The 21,014-nt window shown below is 39.8% G+C and overlaps 2 protein-coding genes across 2 annotated transcripts; both read right to left on the bottom strand.

Moving 5' to 3' along the window:
• Positions 1 to 16,022: 16,022 nt before the first annotated feature.
• On the bottom strand, positions 16,023 to 16,503 carry LOC125246631 (histone H2B). The gene has a single exon (XM_048157610.1). It carries the CDS (start codon positions 16,466 to 16,468, stop codon positions 16,094 to 16,096), a length of 375 nt encoding a protein of 124 aa, XP_048013567.1. The 5' UTR covers positions 16,469 to 16,503; the 3' UTR covers positions 16,023 to 16,093.
• A 628-nt stretch (positions 16,504 to 17,131) lies between these two features.
• Positions 17,132 to 17,649, bottom strand: LOC125246654 (histone H4). Its single transcript, XM_048157632.1, has one exon. It carries the CDS (start codon positions 17,612 to 17,614, stop codon positions 17,303 to 17,305), a length of 312 nt encoding a protein of 103 aa, XP_048013589.1. The 5' UTR covers positions 17,615 to 17,649; the 3' UTR covers positions 17,132 to 17,302.
• Positions 17,650 to 21,014: the final 3,365 nt, after the last annotated feature.

Here is a 21,014-nt window from a genome sequence, read left to right on the forward strand (position 1 = left end):
TCATTTTAGGCAAAAGAGCTGAAAAATGATATATACAGTCAATAATAAAGATTTAATGGTTTATCACTTTTGATCAATAGGTGGTGCTGTGACCAAATTAATGTGGTATGGTCAGAGTGAGGTAGCAATGACACTCGCTAAGGATATGACTCCCGTGAAAATAAGTCAACCAGATCAAAAGTTATAAACATATGAAAAAAACACTAGGTGGCGCTGGTTTGAAACTTCTCAGGCTCCTTCGGGACCTTGTGCTGATGACTCATACCGAGTTTCGTAACAATACGCTAATGCGTTCATAAAATACAGCATTTTTGCACAAAATTCAAAATGGGCGACAACCAAAATGGCTGATATGGGAAAATTGGATATCATTCGACTCGGCATGATGCCCCTAATCCAACAAGACCAAATTTATGATTTTTGGACAAACATATATGAAGCTATAAGCAAAAATAATGGCTATTTTGGCTTTTTTGAATCTCCAGACCAGTAGGTGGTGTTGCGACGAAACTCAGCATGTAGGCTCTGGTCTTGCTTGGGATGATTTGTACGAAGTTTGGTCTAAATATGATAAATCATTGCAGAGATACAGCCATGAGTCCAAACTGGGTGCTCTGTGTTAAATTAATTTGCGTGTTTTTTGAGAATGGTTGAGTTTATCAAAAAGCTTTTGATAACTTTTTGCCAGAATGGTCTGAAAGATGATCTGGTTCAATTTTCATGATAATCAGACCATGACAGCCTAGGACGAGTTCGAAAAAGTAGGTTTTTCGCAAAATTCAAAATGGCGGATAAACCATAAGTCGAAACCTAGCATGTTTGGTATCGTTAGACTCAGCAGGGATTCAGGAGTCTAACGTCATGACTCCTTTTGAAAATAAGTTGACCACACCCATATTGATAAGCATTTGAATATTTGATTTTACCACTAGGTGGCGCTGGTCCGAAACTTCTCAGGCTTGTTCAGGGCATCGTGCTGATGACCCATACCGAGTTTTGTGGTGATATGCTAATGCATTCATAAAATACAGCATTTTAGCACAAAATTCAAAATGGCCGACGACCTAAAATGGCTGATATGGTAATAATGGATATCACTCGACTCGGCATGATGCCCCTGAATCTGACGTGACCAACATTTATGATTTTATGGACAAACCATTCAGAAGTTATTAGCAATAAATAGACATTTTTCGTATCTCCTGGGCCAGTAGGTGGCGCTGCACCAAAACGCTGCATGTTGCCTCAAGTCATGCTTATGATGACATGTACCCAGTTTGGTCTGAAAACGATAAAGCAATGTGCAGAGATATAGCCATCAAGTCTGATTTTGCGAACTTTTTGTTTAATTCATTTATGAAGTTTTTCAAGAACGGTTTGATTATATCAACAAGCTTTTGATAACATTTTGTTTTGCCAGAATGGTCTCAAGATGATCTGGTTCAATTTTGATGATAATCAGAGTAACAGTCTAGGAGGAGTTCAAAAAAGTAGGTTTTTTCGCAAAATTCAACATGGCGGACAAACCATAAGTCGAAACCTAGCAAGTTTGGTATTGTTGGACTCAGCAGGGATTCTGGAGTCTAAGGATATGACTCATTTGAAAATAAGCTGACCACACTTAAAGTGATAAGCATTTGAATATTTGATTTTACCACTAGGTGGCGCTGGTCCGAAACTTTTCAGGCTCGTTCAGGGCACCGTACTGATGACCCATACCGAGTTTTGTGACGATATGCTAATGCGTTTGTAAAATACAGCATTTTAGCACAAAATTCAAAATGGCCGACAGCCAAAATGGCTGATATGGTAATAATGGTATTCATTCGACTCGGCATGATACCCCGAATCTGACGAGACCACATTTATGATTTATGGACAAACCATTCAGAAGTTATTAGCATAAATAGCCATTTTTCATATCTCCAGACCAGTAGGTGGCACTGCGTTGAAACACTGCATGTTGCCTCAAGTCATGCTTGTGATGACTTGTATGAAGTTTGGTCAGAATACCATAAATCATTTTGGAGATATAGCCTTCAAGATTGATTTTGCGAGCGCTTCATCAAATTCATTTGTGCCCTATTCGAGAAAGGTTCGATCTATCGAAAAGCTTTTGATAACTTTTTGCAGTCATGGTCTGAAGATGATCTGGTTCAATTTTGGTGAAAATCGGAGTAATGCCCTAGGAGGAGTTCGAAAAAGTATGTTTTTTGGATAAATCAAAATGGCGGGAAAATTTTCATGACGGAAAATGACGTCATAGGGTGCATTCAAATCGGCATGAGCCAAGGAATCAGAGGACAAAAGAATTTTGTTTCTAGCCCTTACGGTTCAAAAGTTATTAACATAAACAGAAGTTCAACTTTGCACAGCTGGTGGCGCTAGAGGGATTGAGTTAGAGACACCAAATTGGCTATAAACACAGTTCAGACTGTCCTCTATCAGTGTGCCAAATTTCATAACTTTTTACAATACGGTTCTATGGGCTGCCATAGACTCAAGAGCGGAAGAATAATAATAATAATAAATATAGCTGCAAGCAGCAATTACGGGGCCAAGCACAAAAACGGCACAAGAAGCCAGCCAACATGGCTGGGAGCATCAGACCAACAGCAGCAGTGAGCAATTAGAAAAAAAAGTTATTAGCATTTTTGTCAATTTTGTTATAACTTTTGACCACAAGGTGGCGCTGGTCCGAAACTTCTCAGGCTCCTTCAGGGCATTGTCCTGATGACCCATACCAAATTTATGAATTTTGGTCAAACCCATCAGAAGTTATAAGCAAAAATAGCCATTATTCATATCTCCACTCCAGTAGGTGGCGCTGCGCCGAAACACTGTATGATGCCTCAGGTCATGCTGGTGATGACACGTACCAAGTTTGGTCTGAATATGATAAAGCATTGCAGAGATACAGCTTCAAGAGTCATTTTTGCATCATATCTCAAATGTTTTGCTCTGGTATACGAAAACGGTTTGACTTATCAACTTGAAATCCATAACTTTTTGTCGGCATGGTCTGAAGATGATACGGTTCAATTTTGGTGAAAATCGGAGCAACGGTCTAGGAGGAGTTCGAAAAAGTAGGTTTTTAAAGTAAAACAATATGGCGGACAGGAATTTCAGCTGACTATGGCAAATTTGATATCTTTGTTCTCAGCATGACCCAAGGAATCTACTGAGACCAGTTTCATTACAATTGGTTAATATAGACAAAAGTTATTAGCATTTTTGTAAATTTTGTTATAACTTTTGACCACAAGGTGGTGCTGGTCCGAAACTTCTCAGGCTCCTTCAGGGCATTGTCCTGATGAACCATACCAAATTTATGAATTTTGGTCAAACCCATCAGAAGTTATAAGCAAAAACAGCCATTTTTCATATCTCCACTCCAGTAGGTGGCGCTGTGCTGAAACATTGTATGATGCCTCAGGTCATGCTTGTGATGACACATACCAAGTTTGGTCTGAATATGATAAAGCATAGCAGAGATACAGCTTCAAGAGTCATTTTTGCATCATGCCTCAAATTCGTTGCTCTGGTATGCGAAAACGGTTTGACTTATCGACTTGAAATCCATAACTTTTTGTCAGCATGGTCTGAAGATGATACGGTTCGATTTTGGTGAAAATCGGAGCAACGGTCTAGGAGGAGTTCGAAAAAGTAGGTTTTTAAAGAAAAACAATACAGCGGACAGGAAGTTCAGCTGACTATGGAAAGTTTGATATCTATGTTCTCAGCATGACCCAAGGAATCTACTGAAAACAGTTTCATTACAATCGGTTAATATACTCAAAAGTTATTAGCATTTCTGTAAATTTTGTTATAACTTTTGACCACAAGGTGGCGCAGTGCTGAAACTTCTCAGGCTCCTTCAGGGTATTGTGCTGGGGACCCATACCGAGTTTCGTAACGATACGCTAATGCGTTCGTAAAATACAGCATTTTAGCACGAAATTCAAAATAGCCGACGGCCAAAATGTCCGATATGGGAAAATTGGATATCATTTGACTCGGCATGATACCCCGAATCCAACAAGACCAAATTTATGATTTTTGGACAAACCCATCAGAAGTTATAAGCAAAAATATCCATTTTTCATATCTCCGCACCAGTAGGTGGCGCTGAGCCGAAACACTGCATGGTGCCTCAGGTCATGCTTGTGAAGACATGTATCAAGTTTGGTCTGAATATGATAAAGTGTTGCAGAGATACAGCCTTACTTCTATTTTCGCAAGCGCTACGTACAATTCGTTCGTGTGTTTTTCGAAAACGGTTTGAGCAATCGACTTGAATTCCATAACTTTTTGTCACCATGGTCTGAAGATGATCTGGTTTAATTTTCATGAAAATCGGACTAACGGCCTAGGAGGAGTTCGAAAAAGTAGGTTTTTCAGAAAATTCAAAATGGCGGAAAAATTTTCATGACGGAAAATGACGTCATATGATGCAATCGATTCGTCTTGACCCAAGGAATCATAGGAAAAAAGAATTTTGTTTCTAGCCCTTATGGTTCAAAAGTTATTAGCATAAACATAAGTGCAACTTTGGACAGCTGGTGGCGCTAGAGGGATTGAGTTAGAGACTCCAAATTTGCTATGGACAAAGGTCATTCTGTCCTCTAACTGTGTGCCAAATTTCACAACTTTCCCGCAAGCGGTTCTATGGGCTGCCATAGACTTCAAGAGCGGAAGAAGAAGAAGAATAATAATAAGCGTACGGAACGCCAACAATAACAATAGGTGCCTAAGCACCTTCGGTGCTTGGCCCCTAATAATAATAATAATAAGAAAACTAACGGAAACAATAGGTGCCTCCGCACCTTCGGTGCTTGGCCCCTAATAATAATAATAAGAAAACTAACGGAAACAATAGGTGCCTCCGCACCTTCGGTGCTTGGCCCCTAATAATAAGAAAACTAACGGAAACAATAGGTGCCTCCGCACCTTCGGTGCTTGGCCCCTAATAATAATAATAATAAGAAAACTAACGGAAACAATAGGTGCCTCCGCACCTTCGGTGCTTGGCCCCTAAAAACTAACAATAACAATAGGTGCCTAAGCACCTTCGGTGCTTGGCCCCTAACTATTCAGAACAAAGTGACAGACTTTCCTGCAGTTAGATTACATTGTACTGGCAAGTTTTGCAGGACCGAGCACCTTTAACATTTATATTATAATATGATGTTTCTGAAAGGTTTGATACACCATTGTGTTGTTTGTGATCCTCCATCAGCAGCTGCAGTATCTCTCAGCTGTATCAGTGCATCACTGTGACGTCTGACTGACCGAGGTTTTTGTACCACTCTTTATCACTGTGTCAACACACCTTTACTGTTGATCCAGTGTTCACTCAGACAGTAATAATCTCCTGTATCTTCAGTCTGGACTCCACTGATGGTCAGAGTGAAATCACTGCCAGATCCACTGCCACTGAGTCTAGATGGAGTTATAGTATAACGGCTTGTTGCTAAATATATGAGGAGTTTAGGAGTTTCTCCAGGTTTCTGTAAGTACCAGGCTAAGTAATCACCATCATACACTCCACTGCTGGTTTTACAGTTGATTCTGACTTCTTGTCCTGAATGAACTGATATTGATGGACTCTGAGTTACAGTCTCTACACTCTGAAAGAAAGAACAAAAAGAAGACAAATATAATTGTAAATTCTAAAATTATCTCAAATTATAAACCTTTAATATTTCAAGAGAATAATTGTGGAGCTGCATTACACAAACCTTGAGCAAACAGTGTGAGAGTCCAGATGAAGAAGGTGATTGTGTTCATTGTTGTTCTTTTGTCTTGTGTGAAGATTGTGGCCTGTTCTGCTCTCAGTCATGAAGTGTTAAACTCACAGCCAGGGATGGGCAAAAAATACATCAAAATGTATCTTAAAATAAAATACCAAATACCTTAATTTTAAATATATCAAAATAAAATACAAAATACAGCAGCCATAACATGTATCAAAATAAACTACTGTATTTTTGTATTTTGAAAATACTACAAAATACTTTTACAAGGGAGCATGAAATGTCTTCACAAACCTTCCATCAGCTGGTCTATTTGATTGATCCCTTCAACATTACACTGACTCAGTTGATTTAAGTACACAATCTTTGATAGCAACAGCTTTTCTTTTCGAGTCATGCAATAAATCTAACAAATGCAACTAGTTAAAGGAACAAATATGTAGGATTTTTAGATTAAAATATTCAAAAACCACTAAAACAATGTTATATTTTTTGTTGACTTGTGTACTTACATTATCCCAAATGTTTCCAAGAAATTCTAAATCCAGAGAAATAAGCAATTTTAACCAGGACACACACTGTGCCCGTGTGTCACCAATCAATGACATCATTACCCTCAATTTCCTGTTTTATTTTGTCGAAAAACCATGGAAACATCAAAGACACTTTAGTACTGTATATTTGTCACAACTGCACTGCCTGCACCATTGGACACGGACACTTATGCCACGCCCACTCGTTCACAATCACCGGAATTCTGATCACCTGTGCATCATCACCAGAGCCACATATAAGCACGCCACACTCAACCACTCGCTGTCTGGTCTTGAACCTCACCCTGACTGTTACCTGCGTCTACTAACCTGTGGATTACTTACCTGTTCCGATCTACCGCATCGTCCTCATCTCCTGCCTCGTCTCCATCGTCTTCCTCGCCCTCCCCATCTACAAAGGAAAGGTTATCATCCATAAAGTGTTCTACGTGTCAAGATATCCTCCTGTGTTCAGCTTGTGTCCGATACCTCTGTTTAATAAACTGTTTCACTTTGCACTTACCTCTGTGTCCTCGTCTGCGTCTGACAGAAGACCAGACCGTATGCAGAGCTCTCCGGACACAGGCAGGGACCACACCGCTGACCCATTTACTGCCCTGGTTCAAGCTGTACGGTCCTCACTGATGCATAACACCAACCCTTCACCACCAGCGGCTAGCACGACCGTACAGCCATCACCATCACCTGCGGCACGCGTCACTTCCTCAGCTGCCTCTGCGAGTCCCATGGCCTGACCAGCGACATACAGTGGCGCGGCGGAGGATTGCAGCGGGTTTCTGTTACAGTGTTCACTATACATGGAAGCGAACTCCCACCTGTTACAACATGAGAGAGGCCGAGTGGCATTCATCATCTCCTTGCTCTCAGGACGAGCACTGCAATGGGCGCAGTCCTTGTGGGAATTGAATGCTCCGGTCACTGGCTCTGTTTCCGCCTTCTGTGATCATTTAAAGGAAGTCTTCCGTCAACACGCTGCCGAAATGTCTATTCATGACCAACTCTTCAACATTCGTCAAGGAAAGAGAGAAACCGCTAGTTCATATGCTTTACGTTTCCGCACGTTGGCATGTATTAGCAGTTGGAATGAAACCACCCTCATCACTGCATTCCGCCATGGCTTCCGAGATGAGGTAAAACAACTAATCGTAGTTTATGAAGATTCCTTGGGTCTTGAGTTATTAATCCAGAAAATGGTCCGAGTATCACAACGTCTATCAGCCTGTGGTATCACCGCGCCAAAGACTGAATGCACGTCGCCAACGCTGCCTAGTCGACCTCAGGATCACCACGATACAGGGAAAGCCACTGGGCCGAGGTCGTGTCTGCCATTTCTCCCCCACACTTACTCTCCGCATCGGTCATCTGCATGAGGAGATCGTCACATTCATGGTGCTGGAGGAGTCAACCGCTGACATCATCCTGGGACGCCCGTGGTTAAACCTGCATCAACCCCACATTCACTGGTCCTCTGGCGAAATCCTCAAATGGAGTGAAAACTGCTTCCAGAACTGTATAACTCGTTCAATTAAAGTTAAACCCAAATCCTCTCCAGTTTACCAACAGCTTCCAGTGCAGTCTACATCTGTGGAAAGTCCTGACACCCACGTCAGCGTAACCATTCCTCCAGCTTACCAGGCGTTCCAGGATGTCTTCAGTAAGGGGTTGGCTACCAAACTTCCACCTCATCGGCCATTGGACTGCGCCATCGACCTCCTGCCTGGGGCTACCTTACCCAAAGGCCGCATCTATCCACTGTCCATCCCGGAGCAGCAGGCCATGGAGGAGTACGTGCACGAAGCGCTCCAACAAGGGTTCATAAGACCATCTACCTCCCCTGCCGCTTCGAGCTTCTTCTTCGTGGCAAAAAAGGACGGAGGCTTGCAGCCGTGTATTGATTATCGTCATCTCAACTCCCAAACCATTAAATTCAGTTATCCCCTTCCTCTGGTCCCTGCAGCCCTTGAGCAACTCCGAGGTGCCACCATCTTCTCCAAGCTCAACTTAAGAAGCGCCTATAACCTCATTCGCATCTGGAAGGGTGACGAGTGGAAAACCGCCTTCATCACCCCTTCCGGGCACTACGAGTACCGGGTGATGCCGTATGGGTTGTCCAACTCACCTTCCGTCTTCCAGAACTATATGAACGAAGTCTTCCGTGAATTCCTGAACAAGTTTGTCGTCGTCTACATAGATGATATACTCATCTACTCTCGAGACATGAGAGAGCACGAAGAGCATGTACTCCAAGTCCTCCAAAAACTCTGTGAACATCATCTGTATCTCAAGTTGGAGAAGTGTGAATTCCATACCACCTCAGTCCAATTTCTAGGATACATTATTGACAACCACGGCGTCAAGATGGATCAGAGGAAGGTGGACACCATTCTTCACTGGCCGTTACCCAACACCATCAAGGAACTACAGAGATTCCTGGGATTTGCCAACTTCTACCGACGCTTTATCCACAATTACAGTCTGCTCAGCTCACCTCTCACCTCCCTGTTAAAAAACCGGCCCAAGTCTCTGTCGTGGAACACCTCTGCCAAAGAAGCCTTCCATCAGTTGAAGCTCGCCTTCCAGTCCGCTCCGATCCTGGTCCATCCAGATCCAAACCACCAGTTCATCGTTGAGGTGGATGCCCCCTCTACCGGAGTCGGAGCGGTGCTGTCACAGCGACGGAGGAACCCTCACGACTCCATCCATGCACCTTCTTCTCGAAGAAGCTATCCCCGGCGGAGCAGAATTATGATATTGGTAATCGGGAACTCCTAGCTATCAAGCTCGCCCTGGAGGAATGGAGACATTGGCTGGAGGGAGCTAAACACCCCTTTGAAGTAATCACCGATCATCGGAACCTCGAATATCTCAGAGATGCCAAACGGCTCAACCATCGCCAAGCTAGATGGGCCTTATTCTTCACACGCTTCAACTTCAAGGTCACGTATCATCCTGGAGACCAAAACAATAGAGCTGATGCTCTATCTCAACTATATCAAGCGGATCCTGAACCTGAAAACCCCGAGACCATTCTCCCTCCAGCCATGCTCGTCAGTCCCATTCAGTGGGCCATCCATCAACAGATCCAACTGGAGAACACCCAAAACCCTGCTCCGTCGGGAGGTCCAGAGGGGCGCCTGTATGTACCACCTAACCATCGCATTCCCCTCTTGGACTTAGCTCATTCCTCACCGGGCTCTGGACAACCAGGCAGGAGAAGGACCCTCTCGCTCCTACGTCAGCGCTACTGGTGGCCCTCCATGCCTCAAGATATCTCCCGATACGTCAAGGGGTGCTCAGTCTGTGCCATTGCGGATACTCCTAGGAGATTGCCTGAGGAGAAGCTAGTGCCTCTGCCCATCCCAGAATGCCCTTGGACTCACATTGTGGTGGATTTCATGACAGATCTCCCCCTATCTCAAGGATTCACCTGTGTCTTGGTCGTCGTGGATCGCTTCTCGAAATCATGCAAGCTCATTCCCCTCAAAGGGTTGCCTACCGCTCTGGAAATGGCGGAGGCACTCTTCCTACGCATCTTCCGTCACTTTGGACTCCCTGAGGACATTGTATCCGACCGTGGACCCCAGTTCATATCCCGAGTCTGGTCAGCCTTCTTCCGCCTCCTAGGAGTATCCGTCAGCCTATCCTCCGGGTACCATCCTCAAACAAATGGCCAGACAGAGCGCAAGATCCAGGAAATCGGGAGATTCCTGAGGGTTTACTGCCATCGGAACCAGGATTGTTGGAGCCAATATCTACCCTGGGCCGAGTACGCCCAGAACTCCCTCCGGCAGTCCACCACAGGGCTCACCCCGTTCCAGTGCGTCCTGGGATATCAGCCTCCTCTCTTCCCATGGTCGGGTGAACCCTCGGAGGTCCCAGCGGTAGATCATTGGTTCCGACAGAGCGAGAGGGTCTGGGACTCAGCTCACGTGCAACTCCAGCAGGCAGTCCGGAGACACAAGGCACAAGCTGATGTCAGGAGAGGACCCACACTGCAATACCAACCTGGGCAAAAGGTTTGGTTATCCACCCGGGACATCCGTCTCCGGCATTGTGTGATTGATTTAAATACTCTCCTCCCATAAGTTTTGCATCTGAAAGGGAAACTCGTAAAGATGCATATGCAATAAGGTCAGCTGCAAACACAACTCAGTCCACGTGTTTTCAGTGCTAATTTTATACTGCGTGTCTTTAGTAAATCCCGACAGTGTTTTATTAACGCCAAAAGAGGGTTTGCGTTGGCACAAGCTGTTAGCAAATCTGGCCCTAGGTCTTTTTGTTTGAATCTCGTTTTCTTGATTTATCGTGAGTACCATGTTTTACCATGACTAATATCAATCTAGCTTACTGCAGTGTGCAACAAGTGTCTCATAGCAGCCGCTGAGCGAATGCACAGAGTAGCACTATACCAACTTTCAACACTCAAATGCATCTAATATGATAAGGAGTGCTGCTTTACCCTACGTGCACATGACCAGAAGCGGAAGCGGCAACTGTGGCATAATAAAAGATCCGCTGCTGTCGAGCTGTGTGTCGCACTCATCTCTCATTAGTAATCGCTCCAGTGGGCTTGTTAATGCTCTCACAGCATTCGGTCCTGCTCTACTTATTGTAACGTTAATAATCTCATCCATGAACATGATTTCTGCCTGAGTCCCATCGGCTGTAGACGTGAAGACAACACCTCCCATGATTCCGTGAAATCAAGGTGTCAACGAGCTTCGCATTTGTTTTGAATTAGCGATCTTTAGAGTCGTAAATTTACATATTGTGGTTTTAACAGATCAAATATTTACATATCCCTGTGATCTCCCAGATGAAGGTTAGTTTTAAAGTAACCAACAATATAATGTTTGCAAATTACTCCTAATATATGTATTCTAATTTAATGTATCCTAATTTAGTTACTTTGTGTTTGGTAATGAAGGGCCTACTTTGCATCAGCAACACTGACTCAATGACTCATTTATAAGAAGACAACTGATGGCACCTGTATTCATAGCAACTAGTTTTTAACCAATTAATCATTTGACTGTTAATCATAAATATAGGGGGCTGCTGCTGCTCATTTACATTCTCACTAATGTTATTTTTAGTTAGTTCAGTAGTTTTATTTTTACTCTGAATACTGAGACACTGAGTAAGTGCAGATGAACGTCCATCCCATGTAGGAGGAGACGTTTTCGTGACTTTGCACACCATTCCCTAAAAGTTCTCTAAAGGTGACGGAAATCCTGACACTTTACAGAGCGTGAGGGACGTTCCTGAAACATCCTCTTTTGGTTATGAAAGTGCTGCAGTTCAAGTTTCCTTATATGACTTTAGGGGGACATTTCATATTGGTTATTCTATGGTCACATATGAACGTTACAAAGAGGACATTTGGGACATCAACAGAACGTTCCCATACAGTTCCCTGTTAGTCAGATGGGGATGTTTCATTCAGGACTGTGTTGCTGCTGACTCATTTGGAAACGTTGTTTAAGAAGCACCCATTTCACCTATAAGTGAATTGAAAATTTCTCATAAAAATAATAAAAAATAAATTACAATCAAATAGTAAATCATTACTATCTTTCCCTATAGACCTTATGCGCCAGAGAAACGCACCATCATCCTTATGATATTGTTTTTTAACTTCCGTTTTTGTGGTAGCTCTGTATATTTCTATGGCATCGCTAAGAGTAATTAGCTGGTGAAGTGGATTTACTTGTTGTAAAGTTAATGAAAGTTATCATGAGCATTGTTATGTTCAAAGCAGATGTCTTAACAAATGTCAGTAGACCGGGAAGATTTGAAAAAGAGCAGTATGTAAGATCGCTGGGGAAATACGAACTGAAAGTAAAAAGACAACGAGCACAGCGCTGAAAAAGGGCAGGACTACATAAGGTCTATGTTTTTGGACCACTGGATACCTGGTGTTTCTTTAAACCAATTAAAAAGGTCTTGGGCGGCATTTATGCCCAAATTCCACGTTTTTCCTCAGGCAGCCTATTTACATCGGTGCAGCATTGAAAGTCATTGTTTTAAATATTAATATTATGTAAAGTAGGTTTATCGCACAATAATCCATTACTACATACTCATGCACAGTAGGTGGCGCTATGCACCTAATAAGTCATGATTGCAATCCACCAAAAAATAAAAAAATAAATTAAAAAAATAAAGAAGAAGAAGAAGAAGAAGGAAGCCATTGGCTGTGTCCGAAACCACCTACTCAATTTCAATAAGTACTTAAAGGGATAGTTCACCCAAAAATGAAAATGTGATGTTTATCTGTTTACCCCCAGTGCATCCAAGATGTGGGTGACTTTGTTTCTTCAGTAGAACACAAATGATGATTTTTAACTCTAACTGTTGCTGTCTGTCAGTGGTATAAAGCTTGTGAATGGTAACACAATCTATAAGAGTCAAAAAAACATGCTTAGACAAATCCAAATTAAACCCTGCAGCTCATGACGACACATTGATGTCCTAAGACACGAAACGATCGGTTTGTGCGAGAAACCGAACAGTATTTATATATTTTTTTACCTCTAATACACCACTATGTTCAACTGCGTTCAGCACTCGGTTAGTGAGGTCTGATCGCGCTCTGACAACAGCAGTGATGTCTGGCACTCATTGAAGTATAAGGGTGAGACATCACTTTTGTTGTCAGAGCGTGATCAGACCTCACTAACCGAGTGCTGAACGCATATTTATATTATTATATTATTGATTAATCACCTATTATTGTTATTTATTATTTACACACACTGTAAACACCTTCGCCTGTCTTTGACATCCATCATGTCCCTCACTGCTGCTCTTCTCAATGGGGACATCGTTGATCCAGTGGATGAGGAAGACCATGATGATGATGGACCCCTGAACCCCACAACCTTGAAACAAGAGTGGGAGGAGATGTGCGGGACAATCTGGCTGCCGCTGTGTCTGCTGCAAACATTCATGTGCTCTCCATCAGCATGACTAGCTGTAAAACATTTAAACTGATTAAAACATTTTACTTTTTACATTCTGTTTCTTGCCGTATTTCATTTCATATTTTTACAATTACATGCAAATTTTTGTTGTAGCTTTATTACTTTTGTGGTGTAGTGGGCTAAACCACTGAGCTGGTCAGCAGAAGGTTTGCTGGTTCGATCTCTGCAGCGTCTCCACCAGTATGTCCTTGATCAAGACACTTTACTCCAGGTTACTCCAGCGGGATCATCCCTGTAATAAGAGCACTGTAATTCCCTTTGGTCTTGCAGGTCCTGCTCCACTACAAAAGCTCTGCAGCAAACATACAGACATCAAGAATCAGAAAATTGCTGTAATAACTCTGTTTGAAATTACAATAATTAAAATAAACTACAAACATTTAAACACATTTTTTATTCATTTCTGTAGTATACTCACTCAAAGCCTTTGATGGCATCATTCCTTTGCAAAGCTTCTGCGGAGAGAGCAGTTGCTAGCGGCCAAGTTCAAACTAGATGGACATTTCACATTTATTAAAAGGCATTTTGCCACTTAAATATTTATGGAAGTAAGATATATTGATATGAGATGAAACTCTTTTAAAACTGTACCTGTTATCTTATAATCCAACAGTGCACAAAACAATAGTCGCAAAATGGCAGCAGCTGCATTTGTATGAAACAAGAGAGAACAGGTCAGCGATACTGGATGACAAATAACTGTACACAAAATATTGATTTGACTGAGTTTTAATATTTTATTAGTGCACCAAGCAAAACTTTGACGAGAAAAAAAAAAAAAAAAAAAAAAAAAAAAGAAAAAACGTTCCCAGCCAGCGCTGCTGACTTCAGTAACCCGGATGAGCCTGTGTTATCTGTTTTCAGTGGTTGTTTTCGGGGAATAACATACCTCTGGATGGCGCAATTGACCAATCAGAATCAAGTATTCCAGCCGTGTAATAAACTTAAAATAATGTTTTGTTAACTTTAAAAAAAAAAAAAAAAAATGGACATTTTACCGTTCTTGGACCGTTACAAGTCAACATTCATAAAATGTTATATTATTAACAAAATGTAGGTCAAAAGAACATTGCAGGAACGTTATGCTAACCTTAAGATAACGTTCCAGCAATGTTAAGCAAACTGGACATTTCCACATTTTTAGAACATTTCAAATCACCGTTCCCACAACCAAAACCGAACGTTTGGAAACATAACTTAGTTATCTGGGGATGTGTCCAGTGTGTCTGGATCTGTTCAGCGATCCTCATCTGCTGCCATAAGTTATTACTACATATGAACTTCTTTACAAACATTTTTTAATGGATTTTCTTGTGGATGAGATGGAGCAGATAGTAAAAGAAAAACATCATCAAGTGTCCAGCATGCATGCGGTCTTTCAGTTTGGTTAAACCGTTCTCATGTGTGCTGGACACTTGATTTTCTTTCTCTATCTGCTCCATTTCATCCATGAACAAACTCTTTAACTCTTGTGCGGTGATCAAAACCCTTTGCCTAATTTGGTGTTCGGGTCAAAAATTATGACCTTTTAAAATTGCTTGTATGTCTCTCAGTTCACTTTATGTCTAAACATTGGATTCAATCTTTTTTGTCAGCTTGTTTTCTTTCGATAGCACAGGTTTTGTATTTCTTTTTGGATCTGGCTGATTGCAGGCCTCATTACTCTGAACTTATGCACCTCAATTGTTGACTGAAAAAAAAAATTTAAGGGTAATTTTGGCAAAACTGAATTAAATTTTTTAATATATTCTTTACAATTTTTTACACTAGTGTACTTTAATGTGTAACTAGGCTTGTTTTGAAATTATTTTATTTGGTACAAAATGGCACAAATTCACACTTGTGGTGTTGCAGGTCAAAGATGACCAGCCTACATAAATTGCTCATGAACCTCTCTATATGCCATATTGTCACCAATATTTGACAACTTATTTTCTTTCATTGAGCATCATAATAGCTGCTCCAGTACAGTGACATTGGTGTAATATTCAGTTCTCATTATTGTCCTTCAGTCTCAGATGCTTCAGTCACCATCATTTGAAAGATCACTTGAAAGATACTTTTTTAATAAACATTTTCAGACAGCTGCAGGGCATTAGTCCATAATAAACTGACAATGAGAAACCCAAAGACTGAAAGATTTGTCAGATTTTATTGTAAAAGCAAGAGAATTTCACTAAAATGACTATTACTATGAATCAGAAGTCAACTTAACTAGGCCCAAATGCTCCTGTCTACAGTAATGAACCTTATAATCACATATTTTGTAAATGCATATAGTAAACTTGATCCCCATTAATATGCAGATTTCTCATGATGGAGCAACAGTTACTAATGAGATCAAGTATTGAAGTGTTTTAACAGCAATAAAAGTACAATATGTGTAACTTATGAACATTTGAGAACTAAAATTGAGATTTCATCTGTGTACTTAAATTAATAATTTGTCCAAAACTTAAAACCTTTTCTTTATCCACATCATTCCAAACCCAGTTTACCTCGATTTAATTCTTCCCAGGGAAGAAAAAAAAAAAAAAAAAAAAAAAAAAAAAAATATATATATATATATATATATATATATATATATATATGAGTTACTGTCGCTGAATAATGACGAAAATTATAGCTTTGTATTAGACTTGGATAAAATTTCATTAAACACTTTATAAAAATCCACTTATTTCAAAGTAAATTTTTTCGAAAAATATGTAGTTCTACAAACAACAGAAGCTCTTTAATGAGAAGTTGGGTGGCTCTTAAAAGAGCCTTTGGGTCGCTGAGAGTCTCGGTTGAATCTCTACTTGGAGCTGGTGTACTTGGTGACGGCCTTGGTGCCCTCGGACACGGCGTGTTTGGCCAGCTCTCCGGGCAGCAGCAGACGCACGGCGGTCTGGATCTCTCTAGAAGTGATGGTGGAGCGCTTGTTGTAGTGAGCGAGACGAGACGACTCACCGGCGATGCGCTCGAAGATGTCGTTGACGAAAGAGTTCATGATGCCCATCGCCTTGGAAGAGATGCCGGTGTCAGGATGAACCTGCTTCAGGACTTTGTAGACGTAGATAGCGTAGCTCTCCTTCCTGGACCGCTTGCGCTTCTTTCCTCCCTTACCGGCGGTCTTCGTGACGGCCTTCTTGGAGCCCTTCTTAGGCGCGGACTTTGCTGGTTCAGGCATGATGCTTTTTGAACGCAAACTTCACAAAGCAATGTGAGGACAGAAGCGACCCAGAGGTATTTATTCACCGCCCTATGCTAATTTTCAAAGAGATACAGGAATTATCTGATTGCCTCTTTTAATAGACCAAACCCATAAACTCGTATTTCATTGGACAACTCAAAGCATCACGAGCGGAATAAGAGCCAATCACATGCGCCGCCGCCAACCGCTCAAAGTTTGAACTACACCCTGACTGTTTCCTTTGTTTCGTTTCCCGCTCTTTTTATGATTAGTTTGAGAAAATAAGCGATTCTAGACAAATATTGTGAAACATCGTGTGATTTTAAAAGCCCTTTAGACCCATTGAGGGAGTGTTGGAGGAAAGAGACCATTATCAGTCAGACATACTTTAAACAATTAAAACAGTTTTTCCTCGAGACTTCATTGATTCATGAATCTGTTGAAACTACACGAATAGATACAAGCCCATTTGTGTAAAACAAATACCAGTTTCGTTAATGTTTTCTGCATTTTCATCTCTTGATAACTTTAGTCCCATTCTGATCTAATTTAAAGTTAGTTATATTTTTAAACATTGTGTAATATTACAAAAGGTCTTTTGTGCGCCACTTAAACCAACATATTCTAGGTATCATCGTTAAAGAGAACTAAAAGAAAAGATACTGATAGTCCCGATATTTTATTGTGAAACAGTTTATATTTTGTAACATTTTTCTGAATCAAAGAAACAAAGCATTTTATCAATAAGATTTCACTGGCTCTTTATGTGAGAGAGTGGGTGGCTCTTAAAAGAGCCGTTGGGTTGGTGTAGTTGTTCCTGGTTTCAGAAGTTTATCCTCCGAAGCCGTACAGAGTGCGTCCCTGTCGCTTCAGCGCGTACACAACATCCATGGCGGTCACGGTCTTTCTCTTGGCGTGCTCGGTGTAGGTGACGGCATCGCGGATGACGTTCTCCAGAAACACCTTCAACACTCCGCGGGTCTCCTCGTAGATCAGACCGGAGATGCGCTTGACACCGCCACGGCGAGCGAGACGACGGATGGCGGGTTTGGTGATTCCCTGGATGTTATCGCGCAGAACTTTACGGTGACGCTTGGCGCCTCCTTTTCCGAGCCCTTTACCGCCTTTGCCTCTTCCAGACATGTTTAACACAACTCTTATCAAGCGACGATAAAGAATGGTAGACGAGTGTTACTAGGAGGCCTTTTACATTTGCTTACAGGACCTGAGAGAAAGCAGCACCGCGTCACAAGGCGCAACACGCCCCTCCCCTCAATATAGTTCGAGCACAAAACACTGTGATTTCACCCTAACACTGATCTAACGAGGCCTGTGCTTTGTTTAGTATGAAAAATTAAGTTTTATAAGATTTATTTGACAAAGATAATATTATAACATTGTGATATCATATACAGAGATACTGAAAGACAATGAAATGTGACAGTTTAGTATATTTATTAGACAGTTCAGATATATTTGGGTCATTTTACAGAAATGGCCAGTTTTGGTATGACAAAATGTCTTAAAATGTATTTATTTTTCTAACATTTAAACTTAGACCACATTATTATATTACACTTTGACTTTATGAATACACATAAATGACAGCTTAAAGATTTTTTTTTTGTGTGTGCATTTATTTAAAGATCGCATGTACCTTTTTTTTGTCACTGGTGTTACCTTACTTCTCTGGTATTTTTAAACGTTTTTATGAAATGTTATTTCTCAATTTTTTCCATACATGCGGTAAGAGTTACAGAATAATAATGATAATGCAAAAAATAAGGAGATTATGTTTTTTTTTTTTTTTTTTAATCAGGTTAGTTAAAAGTGTGATTGAATGATGTTAATTGAATTGCACAACCATGTATTTGCTATAACAATGAAAATATTTGAAAAACTGTTATAAACAAGTAATGACGCAATCCTTTACATCTTAAAAACAGTATTATTGTGAAATATTACAATTGGAAAAAAAAAAAAAAAAAACTTTTCTATTTTAATATACTATAGTAAAGCAATAAGCCCCAATCAATAAGACTCTGCTTGCGACATGGCTAACAACGCTCCTTAACTGTTTAAATTCACTGCAAACCATGGCTTCACGGGGCTTATTGTTTTTATTAAACATTTATTCCATATACGTAGTAAGGTTTCACAACAAAAACAGAGAAAAAAAAAAAAGTGTAATGATATAAATAAAATAGTATTCTTCCACCAAACAATGTAGTTCCTCAGAAGCAGTTGTGGTTCCTACAAAGTGGTTTCCGACCAGCGTAAACAAAGGTGCAGGTTTGTAGTGTAATTTACAACAGCTTAGAACATGAGTCAACCAATCAGAAGCAAGGATCGGAACTACCTGTTTTATAAAATATAATTTATGTAATGCAAAGCTGAATTTTTATCAGTCTTCGGTGTCAGATGATCCTTCAGAAATCACTCTAATATGCTGTTTTATTATCAATGTTGGAAACAATTGTGCTGCTTACTTTTACACTTTTAAGGATTAATTGATTTAAAAAACAAAAACAATAAAACAGTATTTACTTAAAATGTAAACCTTTGAAACGCTATACAGTTGTCACGGTGTACGTAATAGAGAAGGCGCAATACGACGAGCTTAAAAAGTAAAGAGTCTTTAATTGTAATCCACATAAGAGTAATCTACAGAGAGAAGGCAGGAACAATCATACACATCAAAGTAACCTTGTAGACTGAAAAAGACGCATGAACACAACCAAACTATAAAGGACACTAATGAATTACACACAGGTGACGGGAAAGATGATAATGACAGGAACTCCAAATAAGGGCAGACAAATGGGAGAAACCAAACAGAGAGTCACAGGGGGGTTACAACAGTACTGTTCAAAAGTTGTGGTCAGATTTTTTTTCTTTCTTTTTGTTATGAAAGAAATTAATACTTTTATTTAGCATGGATGTTTCTTTGATAAAAGTATAGACATAAGTAAAGACTTATATTGTTAGAAAAAAAATCTATTTTTAATAAATTATGTTCTTTTTAAATGTAAATTAATCTATGAATTCTAAAAAATATATATATATATATAGCAGGTTCCAAAATAAGCACCGCAACAATCACCATTCACAAATCACCATGCCTGCCTATTTTAATGTATATTAAAATAGAAAAGCATAATTTTAAATATATGTTATTTCTCAATAGTACCTTTTTATTTTGATTAAATAAATGCAGGCATGCATTAAGCATAACATACTTATTTGAAAATGTTAAAACTAGTAATGTTCCCAGACTGGTACTGTGTTTGCAAAGTATTTCAGAGAAGCCTCCAATTAAACGGTTATTTGCTGTATTTACAGCCTGCTTAAATTTATTTAGCAGAATTTCTCCTCTAAATTGAATTTAAATATGATACATTTTCTACTGCAATGCATAGTGTAGTGTAGGGGAATTACAGTTAAGACTCAAGAACCACTGACTGAAAACCAGGAGTCAGAGATGCAGTTAATTGAAGAATTGTTATTAGATTTTTTTTTTTTTTTTTTAATCAGCATATATCAGCATTAATACTCACAAGGAGCTTGTGTTGTGGCATGCACTGTTTCTCTCATTTAAGAAGTCTCTCTAACAGATATGTCTCTATCTGAGTTTTATTCAGCTACCGAAAGTGTATACCTTTGTCCATAATAGGGATTTCCTGTATGAATGAAACATTATATTACAGGTATGTAGTCACTAATCTCACAACACCTTTCTGTTCAAATATTCTGGGTAAAAATAGGAATGATAATAATATTTCTCTCTGAGTTTTTCTCTCTTTCTCAGTGAATGCATTCCATTTTCTGACAATTTTTTTTTTTTTTTTTTTTTTTTTTTTTTGACAAAGATCATAATGATAATTTATTTCATAATAAATCCGTATACCTTTCTAAACATTTACAGTTAGCCCTCCTGCATGTTAACAGGTAATTTTGCAGTTTTCTGTAAATATACATTGGTAACCGTTAACAATAATTACTGTTTTGTTTAATGTTTTTATTTAGTAATAACAATATCAGAATTTGTCATATGGATAAAAACAACACTCTGGCCAAATTGTGCAGCCCTACAAACAGGCAAAATAAACTCTGTGTTCTTTATCATTTTTGGTAAAAAAAAAAAAAAACTTTCTTGTTACAGTTCAGATTTTATTGCTACGGTTTAGATTTTGGAATTCAGTTAATATTGCCTCTGGCAATCAAAAATCCTGGCAGGTGGGTCAAAATGGGCCTGCCAAAATAATACCCCCCTATATACTCCATCTGTCCATGCAGATAAAATGAAATATATAATTATACATACAGAACTGCTATTATATGTATATCATAGGTATAACTCTTAAAATCCAGGCACGTGGGTGAAAATGTCCCTTTCCAAATAAAACATATGCATTATTTTAGTGCATAATTTTATTGGAATATCATACATGTTTCAGTGGAAATTAACCCATTATTTGAATTTGCTTTGGAACATAATATTACATTAAGGCTCATACTGAATACAGTAAGCTAATGTGTATTA

Source organism: Megalobrama amblycephala, linkage group LG15, assembly GCF_018812025.1.
Source record: "Megalobrama amblycephala isolate DHTTF-2021 linkage group LG15, ASM1881202v1, whole genome shotgun sequence".
In the NCBI taxonomy this organism is placed as follows: domain Eukaryota; kingdom Metazoa; phylum Chordata; class Actinopteri; order Cypriniformes; family Xenocyprididae; genus Megalobrama; species Megalobrama amblycephala.